Genomic DNA, 15,069 nt, shown 5'->3' with positions numbered 1-15,069 from the left:
ATTGCGAGAAAGTTTGAGATTTTTCTTCAATTTGCTACTCCTCTCTTCTCTCTTAGTAGATCTAATATTTCTCAGCCCTAATTTGTTGATACAACTCTGAATTTCTGCTGAAATCAAGGTTGCTTAGCTACCTTGAAGTGCATGCCCATCAATTGGAGATTGAGTGATCAGAGTAGTAGCTGCAATTGAAGAAAATACAGCTGATTTGGAGAGTATTGCATATCCACATTTGTATTTACCTGCATGCAAGTGTTCTCGATTCAATTTGTGATTGAACTATGTTAGAATCATCCAAATTGGATGCCAATTTGGCTGGTCATTTGTGACAGCCCAAAGTATTGGAATTTGTAGAGAGATCAATCTACATCTTAGCGTAGTATAAATTCATAGCAACACAAGGTAAAGAAATACTGCAAGGAGCACTAGTTTTGGTACCAATCGGATGTCAATTTTCCAAGATTTTTGTGGTACAGTTTTATTTCAGATTTGAAGATTTACTTGCTTGCTATGGCAAGTGTTAAATCAAGTCATCTACCACCCTATCTGAGAAGGAAGGCTGGTTTCATGGTTCCATCACTGGGATGCATCAACTCCTTTGAGTAGGTGGGCCCAAGGTGTTGATTGCAAGCTAATGTATTTACAATTTGCTGAATTAGAGATCAGCTGAGTGTAAATCAGCAAGCATGTCTTTATCATTATGTAGTGATATGGGTTCAAGCAATGCTAATGCATCACGGTTTGAAGGATCATAGACCATTGAAAGGAATGCAATGCCCGATCTTGATATGGATATGGAGCATGGGCAACATGGTGACAATCTTGGAAATGTCAATCTGATGAGTTTTGGAAAACAAAGTATGCATCTTAATGTTGGGCATTTGGATATTTTGGAGGTGGTTCCATATTCCATGCAATGGCTGGTCATTTTTCTTGATGCTCAAGGAGGTTGCATCTCCCCTTCCCTAATGATGGACAACCCAGCTATGTTGTGGATCTCTCATGCACTTGGTTTGCATCCAGGGTATTGTATGCTGATAGTATTTTTTCCATTGGGATCTCTATTGAGTGCACTAGTCATTGTAAGTTGGTATGCAAATGTGTATGGCTTACAGTTATGCTCTAAAATTATGCATTTGCATGACATGCATGGAATGCATGAAATGTACATTTGGATATGATGTACACTTGCAAGGCATATTTAGGATACATGGATGGTATGCAATGTACATTTGCAAGTGATGCAAGAGAAGTACATTTGCATGAGTTGCATGTGGTTTGCAGTTGATGTATACTTTACATGAGTATCATGTGGCAGATCATTGCTATAAGATATTGTTTATCCTCAATTTATAGATTACTTTGCCTTGGTGGTCAGAACAATATTGGGTTTTGGCATGTGGATACATCCCTTATCGTTTTGACAGTGGTTATGCATTTGTGTGGATTGTAACTAGTTTAAGTGATTGGAATTTTAAACATGCAAAGGGCATGAGCATAATTAAGCAATAGGTGCACATGTTGCTTGACTATGATGCCAACACGTGTTTCCAATGGTAATTGTTGCCTTTGTCACTGCTAGGCAATTGAGGGCGAGTGCAAGGATTTAAGGGGGAGGTCTATCAATAAGGACGTGAATTTTTTTAAACTTAATGCTCTTTGGAAACTTAAGTTGTGTACATGTGAGGTGCAATGTGAAATTAAGTTGAATGTGTGTCATGGTGACGAACAATCCTAGCTTAGGCAATGAAAGACATTGATAGAATTTGTTGTGGACAAGTGTCAATGGATGCCCGGTGTTAGATCTTGGTCAAGGACATTGACTAGTATTACTTAATGTTGTTTTGATGAAGGCAATGTCAAAGGGCTATGCAACTCGTTTTTGCATGCAGAGGCCTCGTGAAATTGGAATTTTTCCATATGTCAAGTTTGGGATTATTTTGGGCTGCATGCAAGTGTATCTTCCATGTTGGGTTGTTTCTCTCACATTTTCAATTGTTTGGGGCAAGATCTGAGGATGGAGAATTGAGTGGTGGGTTGAGAGAGAGTAGTTGAGGCATTGGGGACAATAGAGGGACCTGATCTATAGCATTTTCTATGCCGAAACAACAGGATAACTATTGTGCAAGCATTTTTAGGCTGGGAAAGTCAAAGAATTTTCTCTAACTTGTTGCTCATCTCTTCTTCCTTAGTAGATTTGTATTTCTTAGCTGTAATTTGTTGGTACAGCTCTAATTTTTTGCCAAAATCAGGTTTATGAGCTGCCTTGAGGAGTGTGACATCAAATCTTAGCCATGCAACAAGGGATTTATTGGAAACCTGGAAAATTACAGCAGATTAGAGAAGGATTGCTTATCTACAACCAAGTGACTTGCATGCATGTGTAGAACACCTAATAAATGAAAGGGAAAATTTAGGGATTTTGATGCTGTTCATTGTTTAGTGCTGAAAATGCAGAAATTTCTCCCTCTTCAGTCACTTCTCCCTTTGATAAATCCTCAGCCATTCCCAGTAGGTTGAGGATGGACAATAGTGTATTCACTGTCAAAACCCTAATTTTTAGGAGAAATTAGGCTTTCTTAGCCACCTCGAAGTGCTTACCCATTAACCGAGGTCCAATGATCAAAGTAGCGGCTGCAATTAGCAAAATTACAGCTGATTTGAAAGGATCGATGGTTGTTGTTTGATCTGCGGTGAGTGTTGGATGATGTTTTGGCTGGCACATGTGCTTTTTAAAAACTTAGTGCCTTTGCCTTTCATTAAACCTTGTTAAGCCTTAGTTCAAATGCACTTTTAACTTCGGTACTATAACACTTGTTTGCATGCATTTGAGTGCTGTGGTGTTTCAATTTTGCTTTTGTGCAGCCTCTTCTTCAGTTGAATCACATGCTGCTTGTGACTGCTCAAGCTGAAGAAAGTCTCTTGGATGCTGTCTTGTGTGTTTAAAAAAGATACTTGTGAAATTGTGAGTGAAAAACCAGGCATACACTCAGGATGATTGCTTTGCTCCATTTTGTCCCTGGATCGCTTGATTTTTTGCTTCATGTCATTTGCATAGTTCAGATGTCAAAAGGCTTGCTGATATGCTAGACTGGACATGCAATTGTGACACTTAGTTTTGTGTTAGGGATTTTTTCCTTCGAACATACTTTAATAAGATTTTCTCTAAATTTCCCTTGTTTACAAACATTGGCTCTATTTTGTTCACCTTGGACCCACATGCCACACGGGATAGCTCAGCCCACTATAAAGTCTTTCTGATGGTCAAACACCTTACGTGTCGTCCTATTTGAAGAATATCTCTTAGTTGTCCGTGCCACGGAGCTAGAGCTTAAAGAAACAACGATCTTTGGTTAGGTAGTAGGACATTCCCCATCCAGGGCCCAGCTTCGGGATTGGCTTTACTCCACACTTCGCATCGGCATAGCGCAGATAGCAGAGGCAGTTCTAATGGGTCAAGGGATCTTCTTGGTACAACTTACCTCAGCGGATGTAGCATGTGAGGTACTGACTAGCTCACCCTATGCCTCCACGAGGGGGGTCATCCATATGGTCCCCTGGTACAGTGGCCTCACAGTGGAGGCATTCGTGCTCCACAACAGTTTCCTTAGATACCCGGTCACCCTACTATTCCCCGGACTGGCGATAGAGTATTGCGAGCTTGTGGAAGACTTGGGACGGCTCTTCGGCACGGTCCTTCCCGCCTCTTTCGCGGACACAATGATAGGCGTAGGAGTCCCAAAGGTACGGGTGGCAGTGAAAGAGACAAAGAATACACCATAGTTTCTCTAGAGATCGAGGCAAGTAGACACTCCTTCAGGCAGCAAGTCATTGTGATTGGGCAGCCAGGGCAGTGCCTAACATTGCCATGACTTTGGGCATATGGCAGCAGAGTGCACACGCTTCGGAGCTAAGGTGGCTTCACTGACAAGCCCACAAGTGGATGCGGACGGCTTTACACGGGTCCAGAGATGATAGAGAGGGAGACGGCAAGGGGGGCTCACAACCACTCCCTCAGACACAGCCACGGCAGCAGGGTGCAGGAGGGCGAGCGTCACCCTCTTGGCAGAGCACCACGCGGCCTCCCCCTCCTCCTCGCCCCACCCGGCAAGACCACAGGCCCACATATCCACCCCCCACGGAGGCATCATAGGTCGCCTCACCTGAGGGCCCACATCTCTCCTCTCCCCTCCCCCGCCTCCCAAAACACCCACCGGGTGCATCTGACCACCCCACTATCCCTAGATCTTCCCTCTCCCCACCATCACCCTCGCCATCTAGTCCCCCTGATCCCCACCCAGCATAGGTGACCCCCCCTCCCCCCCCCCAAGGAGGTGAGAAGCCCCACACGCCGTCATCCTTCACTCGCTAGGGGTCCCCCTTCCCCTCCCCACATAGCCACTAGTTCATCCGTTCATGTCGATCGACACACTTTCCCGAGACAGACGTAGGTGCTACCACAGGAGTTTTTTCGCAGTGGACCTTGGTCCTACCTAAGAGTTGCGGAGCGCGCAGAGTTCCCACTACCCCTGGAGATGGGAATCTTCGTGGTACGCAAGTCTAGGAGCGGAAAGGTCCACCTATTAGCACCATCGGATGGACCAAACTACGCCTTTAGAGCTAGGTGGCAGACCACATCTCCTAGTGGATGGGAGAAGGTGGATTGACACTTTTTTCCTAGCAGTGGCCAGGTTGCATGATGGACATTAATTGGTGGGTTGGGGCCAACGTCCCTCATCTGAGCATTATCTTTCGAGCCTCTCCGCAGTGGAGAGAGCCGATGGATGTGATTGAGTTGCCCTTGGTACAGGCGGCCCGTTTCTACCAGTGTACGGAGTCTCGGCTCTCAGCCCGGTTGATAGACGCCCTGGTGGTACTACCAGGCGCATCCATCACTCCCATGGTCTGAGGGCTACCATGGGGGAATGGAGTTCACCTTCTAGGCCAGCAGCGAAGTGTATACGTATGCCTCATAGTTCCTCTCCTTCGTCAGCAGCTTCCACACCGAACAAATGCTTGTTCGGTCAACCACAGGTTTCCCTATGAGTTTACACCTTGCGTCCTGGAATGTGAATAGTCTCCACTATAGTGGGGCACGTGGTTCTAGGAAGTTGATTGTCCGGTAGGAGCTGTAGCCTGCCCTTGCCGGACGGATCGAAATCCTACTTCTATAGGAGCACAAGCTCACTCCCGCCCAGGCCCAGTGGGTAGGGAAGGTACTCCCGGGTAGCTCACACACTTTACTGGGAGCACGCCATCGGTGCCCAGGACAGGAATGGGGGTGTTTGCACCTCTATTGGCCCGAGTCTCATTGTCTATGTACGAGACCACGGGAGGATAGTGGCAGGGAGGGTTCCATGGATCAGATTGGATATTGGGGACTCATGCCTAGGAGTCCTCAATGTCTATGCCTCTACTGAGGTTAGGGCATGCAACAGGTTTTGGGTGGAGATCATGGAAGGACTCCTAGAGGTGGACTCTTGGATTGTTGGAGGAGACTTCAATAACCTGGAGGCTTTAGAGGATCAGCAGGGCAGAGGTAGAAACTACTAGGGCATGGCTGGGGAGGAGCAGGAGGCATGGGAGGTCTTTCTACTGGTAGTAGGAGCACGCGATGCTTGGAGAGACCCTACCTTCCACAGGAGGGAGAGGTCACTGGACTTCTCTTGGGGATACAGCCGGCTAGGTGGAGTCTTATTGGAGCGGTTGGACAGGTTCTATGTAGGAGAGTGGGGATGCTCTCGTGGAGGCCAGGTTGGGCAGTTGGGAGGCACCACGTTGTCTGATCATTGCCTGGTTCTCTTGACACTTCATTCCCCAACATTTACCTTAGACACATGATCCTGTCAGATCCCTGACGCAATCTATAGGAGGGAGAAGGTGAAGAGTCAGATTGAGTAGATTCGGACCAGGGAGTGGGGCAAGAGGGACCAGATTGTAGAGGAGGTTGCAGACGTCCTAGCCGAGTCGAGCGGTATCTACCAGGAGGCAGTCCTACAGGTTAGGCAGTAGAGCTAGGAGGACGAGAGAGCACTCCAGTGGGACCTTGCAGCCACACAGAGATTATTACAGGAGGTACTAGGGGATCCCACCCTTCACACACAAGAGGTGTACGTGCGAGCAGCCATTGCCGGCCTTGAGGACAGACGCTCGGAGTTCTCATTCTGCACCTCAGCAACCTTCTGGGCGTGGAAGAGGGACACAATGTGCAGGGAGTTTTTTCGGGTGCACTGGCCCCGCACCTCAAGAGAGTAGATGCGTAGCCTTCAGGATGAGTATGGGAGGACTCGTTCTAGCCCAAAGTGAGGTGATGGAAATTACTAGACTACTACAGACGCCTTTTCTAGCGTAGGAGACAGCCTCAGCTAGAGGACAGCAATGTAGACAGTAGGTTTGGGATCACATCCTGTCCCTCGTCACAGAGGAGATGGGACGCTCCCTCCTAGCCCCCTTTACAGAGAAGGAACTAGAGGAGGCTTTCCATACACAGGATGGACAGAAATGCCTGGGAGAGGATGGCCTTTCTAAGGCCTTCTTCACTACCTACTGGGAGGTGGTGAAGGACCCCTTACTGATGGCCTTCTAGGAGATTTTCACTTTAGGAAAGATGTCAGGAAGTCTTTCGGCAAGCCTCATTAGTCTTCTCCCCAAAGGGGGAGACGAGCTGGAGCTTTCCCAGTGGAGACCGATCACTTTATTGTTGGTGGCCTATAAGGCACTGGCAAAGATGATTGGTAGGCGACTACGCCCTATGCTTCTAGACATCATTCATGACACACACATAGGCTTTGTCCAGGACAGGAGCATCCTAGACAATGTATTCATCTTCTTTGAGGCGACAGAGTGGGCTCAGCATAGTGGGCAGGGACTGGCCGTACTACTCCTGGATTTCGAGAAAGCCTACGATAGGGTGGACTGGGATTTCCTAGAGGGCACCATGGTGAGGTTGGGTTTCCCCTATACATGGATCTGTGTGGTGTCCGCACTTTATAGGCCGGCTACTAGCAGGGTTCTCATAGGTGGCAGGTGAGGAGAGAAGTTTCGGTTGGAGAGATTGGTCCCCGGTAGGCAGCCCCTTGGCCCCGTACCTATTCTTACTCTTTGCAGAGGCGATTTCTCACTTTCTCAGGTCACACGTGAGCGGTTTATGCGGCCTCCGACTTCCAGTGAGAGAGGAGACGGAGTTTTTAGACTCAGAGTATGCAAATGACACAACACTCTACATAGAGGATGATGAGTTGATGTTGGAGAGAGTGAGACTGGCTCTTGAGGTGTTCTATACTGCAGCGGAAGCGAAAATCAACTAGCGAAAGTTGGTTGGTTTCCTTACAGACTCAGACTCTAGTACGGAGTGGGGCATCCACTTGGGATTTAGATGGGCGAGTAGAGGGCAAACTGTCCGTTACCTAGGGTTCCAGGGTGGGACTCGACATCACTCCCGCCCAGGAGTTTCCTCTAGTCCTCGACTCTATTCAGAGGAAGCTGACCTACTGGAGTACTGCTTGCCTATCCCTAGCAGGCCGAGCCTTGGTGGTGAACTAGGTCCTCCTAGCAACAGCCTAGTACATCGCCTCATGTTGGTGCTTCTTCTCATCTTGTGTAGTGCAGCTTCGCCACCTTGTGCGGAACTTCCTTTGGTCCGGGTCAGATGGTTCCAGGGATTCCCGGGCCAAGGTGGCGTGGGCGACCATCATCCGGCATCGGCTAGAGGGAGGGTTTGGGATCATAGATCTAGAGTATCAAAGTATGGCCCTCTTGGGAAAGCTAGTAGTCCAGGGCCTCACTCCAAGGGGGCAGATGTGGAAGGTCCTATTGCAGGAGGGCCTTTAGGATTGTAGATTGAGGCTTGGCGCTGACTGGAGGCCGTCCCTGAGACGGATCTTCACGATAGCCGAGATCACCCCCCCAGATCCTCCTTCCTACGCAACTTGCTCCATGTGTGACAAGGCTTCCGTAAGGCCCTAATCCAGAGCCCCCCAAGCTGCCAGGAGGAGATAGACCGTCAGTTAGTGATCTGAAACCCCCAGATCAGAGATCGGGAAGGGTCACAGATTGGTGAGCGCCCCCACATCTAGTGGGCTGGTTGGGACATGATGGCGGGAGGTGTACATGATGGTGGATGAGGAGGTGCTGCAGCGAGTAGCAGGCTGCCACAGAGTAGAGCTGAGGAGAAGGGAAATAGATGCAGCAATACCTCAGGAGTGGCTTGCTCCCCAATTCGAGAGCTGATAGAGCGTGGGGAGGTATGGGCCCACCAGCAGGTATCTTCCTATAGGTAGCGAGTAGAGTGGGCTGCGCCCCACTTGGCACCTTCACCGTGCAGGAGGGGGGGCGTCTGGCCCTTGACAAAGGGCAGCAGGATGAGGGCATAGCTGTCCTTTCATGGAGAAGGGTGCAGGTGATTGGCCTTCAGGGGAAGATATGACGGCTGGACCCTTATGTCTTCTGGGAGGGACTCAGGGAGTGGCACCTCTGGATCTAGGAGAGCAGACCACTTGATGAGCTGGAGTGGGACTCGGGAGAGTGGCTATGGCCGGCCACTGCGGTCACCAAGAAGCCACCGATGTTCCTGGAGTACGCTGTCAGGATTGGTAGACACCTATTGATGCAGGAGGACATGGATTGGGCACTGTCATGTAGCAGGCATTGGGCGGAGCACAGCATCACGGAGCCTTTCCGATGGACCTTCTGGCACTGCCTATGGGATAGTTGGAGGCCGAGGAGAGTATCGTATTTTTTATGGCTGGTGGCACACAGAGGCTTGGCGGTGGGAAGTTGGCTAGCCTAGATGTAGAAGGAGGGAGGTTGTAAGCGTTGCACACAGCAGCCTATGGAAACCCCAAAGCACTACCTTTGGTCGTGCGAGGCGGCGCAACTAGTGTGGAGAGGAGCATGCCGCATCCTTCGCTGTATAACACCTAACCTTGGATGTATCTCATGGGGAGCTTTCTGCTGACAAGTAGTCAGCCAGGGCCGTCACCTGCTATATGAGGCCAGGATGCAGGACACGATATTCATTATTGAGGCAGGGTCTTGCGCAGTGGTCGGCTTGGAGGCTCTACCCAAGTGCCAAGTACTGGATCCCACAACAGACCATCTCCAAGGTATGGGAGATCATAAGGAGCCTTACTGGATGGCATATCTGGAAGGCGCGGTGTTAGGAGGCTTTTGGCGGAGAGAGACTTTCAGCATTGGCGACCTTAGCAGAACTCTGGACCTCCATCATCCACTCCCTCCGCAGCCGATGGGACCAGGTGCAGGGCGAATCCAGGCTCCACAGGAGGTCCGTTATCATTTCTTGCGCACTTGGGGCGACCAAGACTTGTTTTTCGTGATGCAGGCATGCAGCCCCAGATGGCAGTATAACCCCCCACCCCCCCCCCCCCCCCCCCCCCCCCCCCCCCCTCTTCCATGGCTTCTTGCCCCCATCCCCCCTAGACTGCCCTGAGAGGCTTGTACATCCGATAGATCTATGAGTCTGCATCAGCTCCAGCTAGTACGTTTGAGCATGAGCACTTCCTTGTATTTGGGTTTTTTCTGAAGTAATATAATTAGCCACATTTTATTTGCCAAAAAAAAAAAAAAGAGTATTTCTGATGGCTTTTAAAAGGTACTTACACATCTGACTATATCTTCCTGGTGAGAAACTTCTGACTATATCTTCCTGCTGAGAAACTTCTCTACATATTTTGGGTACTTGTCTTCGGCTGAATGGAAAATTTTATTGACACATGTATTGATGTGGGAACATTTACTGTACTGCTTTCCATCAATACCAAAAAATTATGTAGACACCTTTGTATGTGGACAATTTTTGCTATCATGGAAATGCTTGAACACATTGTTCTAGGGGGGACTTTACACGATGTGCAAACCGAGGAACTTATGATCCTTTTTTCTGCTGCAACTAATGAAGATCATAGGTCAACTCCACCTTGTGATGACAAAGATGAACCTGTTAAAAGCAAGGATGATGCTGACCAAATTGCTGGAGCCTGTGACATGGACATGATGCTGTTGCTTAAATCATTACAGCCTTCACTTACACAAGTTTTAGAAAGATGTAAGACACATGTTCAAGCCTATCCTCAAAACAGTATACTTCCAGATATGTGGCTGAGATTTGGCCAAGTTCTGCTCCATTCAGACCATAGGTTTGTATCAACTGTGAAACAATCTGTTTGTCCATAAATGAGTATTGCATAATGTCTTTTTCAGTTGCTTCAGAGGCAAAACCTGCTCATGTTTGTCCTTTTGAGAGAACATATCTCCAGAATATGCTCAGAAGGACTTGTTGCTTTTGCAGAGGCTTAGACTGGGAACAGAGGTATAGTCCTGATTTCCTGCAGAACAGCATTGGAAAGGGATCTGGCATTTCAAAGACATTTGAAACTGGTCTTTCCAGTGAAGAATTTTCTTTTTTACAACATCTGGTGCTTAGAAGTGACTACCAAAGACATTCTAAAGAGTTGTTTGTATTAGAGGTGTAAGAGCAAACCTCAATCAATTTAACAAATTCTAAAATTCTCTTTGCACTTCCCACAATACTGTGTTAAGCAGTTGAAGTTTATATTGGATGGGTTCAGGTCGAAGATCAGTTGAATCCAAAGTCACAGTTATGGTTAAAGTGTATGCTGCCTCAGTTTGATAAAGAGCATTCAGACATTGTTAAGGCCAATCACATGCATCTTCATATTATAAAGGTCAGATTGTCATCCATTGTGTGATGCATTTGAATTTGTTCTACATCCTCTCTAAAGGACTTAAGTGGGGATTGCTGCAGGTTACGTATTCACCTGTACGACACCTTGTTGCTGATATATCATGTGTCAATAAAGCCCGAGATATGAGGCTTTCTTTAGCTACTAAGGAGCGTTTAACTGACCTAACTGTATGTATAACATTTTAGGCGCATGTTGTGTTGTGTAGATTACATCCTACTTACAGGAGTGTACTGCTGTATTATGCCATTATGTTCTTTATCAGGAGGATGAGAACAAGGATCTGAGGTCGATTCTTGATAATGCACGCATTGATAAAAACATCAAAGGGGGTCTGCGTTGGGCTCTTGGTGGGGAGTATTCAATCACAAGAAGGTTCAAGGCTGTTGGAAGTTGGCATGTAGTCAGGACATCAGTGATCAAAGCAGGGTTAAAATGGCAATTACAAGTTTGCAATAGGGGAGAACATATAGCTTGTTCTGGAAGGCTTACCTATGAAGTTTCTGTAAAGCCTGCTGTCTACAATGATTACAGGAAGGTGAGACAGTACCTCTCATTGAATACCTGCTTGTGTTCTGAACTCTTAAAATTACTGTTTAGAATCTCAGGGATCTTGCTCTATCACTGGCCAAATTTATCGCTTAACATCTGCTACAACTTTCTTAGACAGGATCAATCTCTCTTGTCAATGTGCAGACAATGTTTTCTAGCATCATCTGTTGGCTGTTGAGTATATTGCCAAAAAGTGCTGTCCTTCAAGGGTCCACTGTATGAGAGCTGTTCCTCATTTGGGAGTCCTCTAGTGACTAAATAATGTATAAGAACAAATGCTAGAAGTATTTTGTTGGTACATATTTCAGAAAAAATGAGCAAGCCTTGTTTTCTTTTAATGTAGACAAAGAGTCTTCCTCATATTGAGGATTCTATCATGTGTTACAATACAGCACAGTTGTTCTGTAAACTGATGTTGCTGGTTTTCTGCTGAAGCTGAGGATAATACAAAAGATTTTCTCAAATCTTGATAGAAAGCAAGACTAGTTTTCAGTTTGGGACTCTGAAAAATTTGCTACATTTAAGAGTTAGTTGAAAAATGTGTCTCAGAATTTTTTTTGGCCAATAAGGTAGATAAGTTGATGATAATTTGTGTGAGACACCTTACTCTTGCAAAGCTATGGTGTCTTCTCAGGCTTCTCCTTCATTTGAGGCCCTGATATGGCATTATGGTCTCAATGAGGAGGACAATGCATCCTCTCCTTCATCTTCAACAAATATTGAGTTGATGTTGGACACAGAATTCAGAGAGCACTTGCAGAGAAGGTGGCCATGTTGAGAAACCCTTCACCCTTCACCCGCAGTTTGCGTTTTGTGTTTAGGGTTTGCAGCCCCAAAAGGGGCGCCATCATTAAACTGACTATCCCTATTTATAGGCCACTCTCTCATTCATTCCTTACGGCTGATTCATTCAGTCCGTCACCTCTTCTCTCCAGCCTCTCCACTACCCTCATACCCCTTCAGGAGGGCATTGCGATTCTTGGTTCGTGGCTGTCTTCATCATCTTCCTTGTGCTGCGGCACCCTTGTTCCCTTGTATCACATTCACTCTATGATTCAGAACTTCGTCATTCCATTCATCAGAGTTTCTTCTCTCTTCTCATCTCTTCTCAGTGTTTGCCGAGTTCACTCCGTATTCCTCCTCGCAAACCCTACTGTCTCATTGGTATGCCATCTTTTGACATGGTATCAGAGCTAGATTTGCTCAAATAGCGGCAAGAAGATCCTCCACCCCAATGACGGCAAAGACCGGTGGTGGGTTTCGGCATCCACTTCTCTTCTTCTTCCGCTGCATCAAAATCTCTTTTTTGCAGGTTTCAGGCGTTTTCAACTTGCTGCCCACACCCCTTTCGTAGAGGACATCGTAGTCTTAGCTGTCCCTTGCTGTCATCTACAGTGTGACACTTGTTTCCAGCCTTCCACTCGCAGTTTGCAGGTGTTTACAGTAGAGCAACTGTTGCTAATCACTCTCCATTCAGAAAACAATCTCGTTTTTGCAGATTGCAGGTATATCAGCTTGCTGTCCACACCCTGGACATGGAGGACATCACGGTCCAAGCTGGCCATTGCTGTCTATAACAGTCCAGCACCTTTCCAGCCTACCACACACTGTTCGGAGCTGATTTCAGCATATTGACATTTGTTGCTGGTTTTTCCTGCGTTTTTAGTCTTTCTCTCTCCTGCAGCCTACGTTTTCAGTATTTCTCTCTTCTCACTTGTGTTTTTCTACCGGTTGCAACCTCTTACTGCTGGTCGAATCCTCCTCCCACTGACAGCTCACTTCTAGTCCTTCCACTGCCTTCTCAACCCTTAAGGCAGACATTGCAATTCATGGTTCATGGCTGCCCTCTTCCTTTTCAGCAAGGCACACTGGTATCCATGGCTTCTTTACCAATAGATGACCAGACTACTGGGGGCTCCTAGTACGGTAGGAATGGTCATCCCACCAAAGATTGCTGACTTCGACCTTTGCTTTCCCAACTCCGCCCCCCCCCCCCCCCCCGAAGTATATACGTCTCTTACCTAGCACTTCCTGTGCCACCTCTCCTTTGTAGACCACAGAGATCGTTCTGCATCAGCTATCAGAGTACTATGCTCAAGGTAATAAGGCGCATCCGATGTGCACTAAGTCCTTTCGAGCACATGGAGGATTGATTGGCTCTATGACCTCTTGGAGATTATTGCAATGTCAACAATAGTCTTCTCTCACCTATTTTCAGGTATAGTGGCTACCATGGCCCACGGTTTTATAGTCCGCTCCATCGAGAGACAATGATTATTTAATACTGTCTCCTTGTCAGTCCACTTCTTTGAGAGATAGTGGCTACTCGACTCCTTTCTCTTTTTCGGCTTTCCGGTCTGCTCCATTGATAAGCAGCGAGCGATTGTTGCCCACTCATTGCTCAGTCTGAGCTGCACCCTTCACCCTCACCTACTCAGGTTCGAGAGGCCACCTCTGGGAGTTCTTCACCACCCCAGATACCTTCTTGGGCACGATCAACGACACTTTCTTCATCCTCAGACATTTCGGAGTCTGTGATCCATGAGTTTTTGAATTCCCTATCTATCTCAGAGGGGGATGATCTTTCTTTGACCTCCGAGGGGGCATCTACATCTATTGCAACTTCAAAGGGGGCTCCTATTTCTCCAATTTCAAAGGGAATCCCCACCCACTGTTCAATCCTTCGCACACCCTAGTGGAGGCCTTTTAACTTCTTCTTCTACCCTTGGATGGGATGGCTTCCTTCTAGCGGTCATCTCACCTATTGATACCCAGGATCTTGAGAATCTAGCTAGATCAGGGCCTTGGAGGTTCAGCTGCGACTTGGTGACGAGACCTTCGTATTCCTTCTTACATGGATGCACGGAGCTAGTAGCTTCTCTCCCGAGGTTGAGTTTCGGATTCTCCAGTTCACTTTGTCTATTGTTCTTTATTGCAGGTTACCTTTCAGGTGGAAATTTTGGATCTTAGGGATCCTCTACATCTTCTTCCTCCTCTTCTTTTTGCCTTGGTCACTTGGTCAACATGGAGCCAACTCCTGAGATCGAGTACGGGCATATCCTTATGGTTCTCGACACCACACAATGTTAGGCATTCCTATGCATTGCATGATTTCATATTCTTTATACTAGGGCGCTTGGGCAAGTGAACAATTTTCCCACGAGGTACATTGTTCAAGTGGCACTTGCTGCATGAATGTTCTTTAGCATGTAACATTCCATCTCCATCTCACTCTTCTTTTCTTCCCCTTTTTGGGCCTAAGAGGGGGTGTTGAAAAACCCTTCACCCGTAGTTTGCGTTTTTGCGTTTTTGTGTTTTGCATTTAGGGTTTGCAGTCCCAAAAAGAGGCGCCATCGTAGACTGGCTATGCCTATTTATAGACCACTCTGTCATTCATTCCTTACAACTGATTCATTCAGTTCATCACCTCTTCTCTCCAGCCTCTCCTTTATCCTCACACCCCTTCAGGAGGACATTGCGGTTTGTGGTTCGTGGCTATCTTCATGGTCTTCGTTGTGCTACGGCACCCTTGTTTCCTTTTATCACATTCACTCCATGATTCAGAACTTCATCATTCCATTCATCAGAGTTTCTTCTCTCGTCTCTTCTCTTCTCAGTGTTTGCCGAGTTCACTCCGTGTTCCTCCTCGCAAACCTTACTGTCTCGCTGGTATGTCATCTTTTGACAAGCCCGACTATACTCCTCTTTCACCACTCTATACTCCATCATGAGTTGTGCATTAGTTGGAGTATCCACTTGGTGGCGCTAGCCACCTCTCCTCTCAATGAGGACATACCAT

At 47.1% G+C, this 15,069-nt stretch overlaps 1 protein-coding gene across 2 annotated transcripts in view; it reads left to right on the top strand.

Moving 5' to 3' along the window:
- Positions 1-15,069, top strand: part of LOC148016023 (uncharacterized) — a 103,131-nt gene that overhangs the window by 44,018 nt on the left and 44,044 nt on the right. Inside the window, exons 2-7 of one of the 2 annotated variants that reach the window (XM_087664128.1) lie at positions 9,914-10,151; positions 10,304-10,481; positions 10,584-10,700; positions 10,781-10,888; positions 10,984-11,256; positions 11,415-11,874. In XM_087664128.1, the coding sequence (XP_087520254.1) occupies positions 9,914-10,151; positions 10,304-10,481; positions 10,584-10,700; positions 10,781-10,888; positions 10,984-11,256; positions 11,415-11,492 (992 nt within the window). In that variant the 3' untranslated portion in view covers positions 11,493-11,874. Of the gene's footprint in view, positions 1-9,913; positions 10,152-10,303; positions 10,482-10,583; positions 10,701-10,780; positions 10,889-10,983; positions 11,257-11,414; positions 11,875-15,069 lie in introns of those variants that run through there. The other variant, XM_087664126.1, reaches the window with a different exon arrangement.

This window comes from Lygodium microphyllum, chromosome 23 (genome assembly GCF_053477565.2).
Source record: "Lygodium microphyllum isolate KBCC chromosome 23, Lygodium_microphyllum_v1.1.10, whole genome shotgun sequence".
Taxonomy (NCBI): domain Eukaryota; kingdom Viridiplantae; phylum Streptophyta; class Polypodiopsida; order Schizaeales; family Lygodiaceae; genus Lygodium; species Lygodium microphyllum.
Note: the sequence above shows the minus strand (reverse complement) of the source record. Positions and strands in the feature narration are given on the sequence as shown.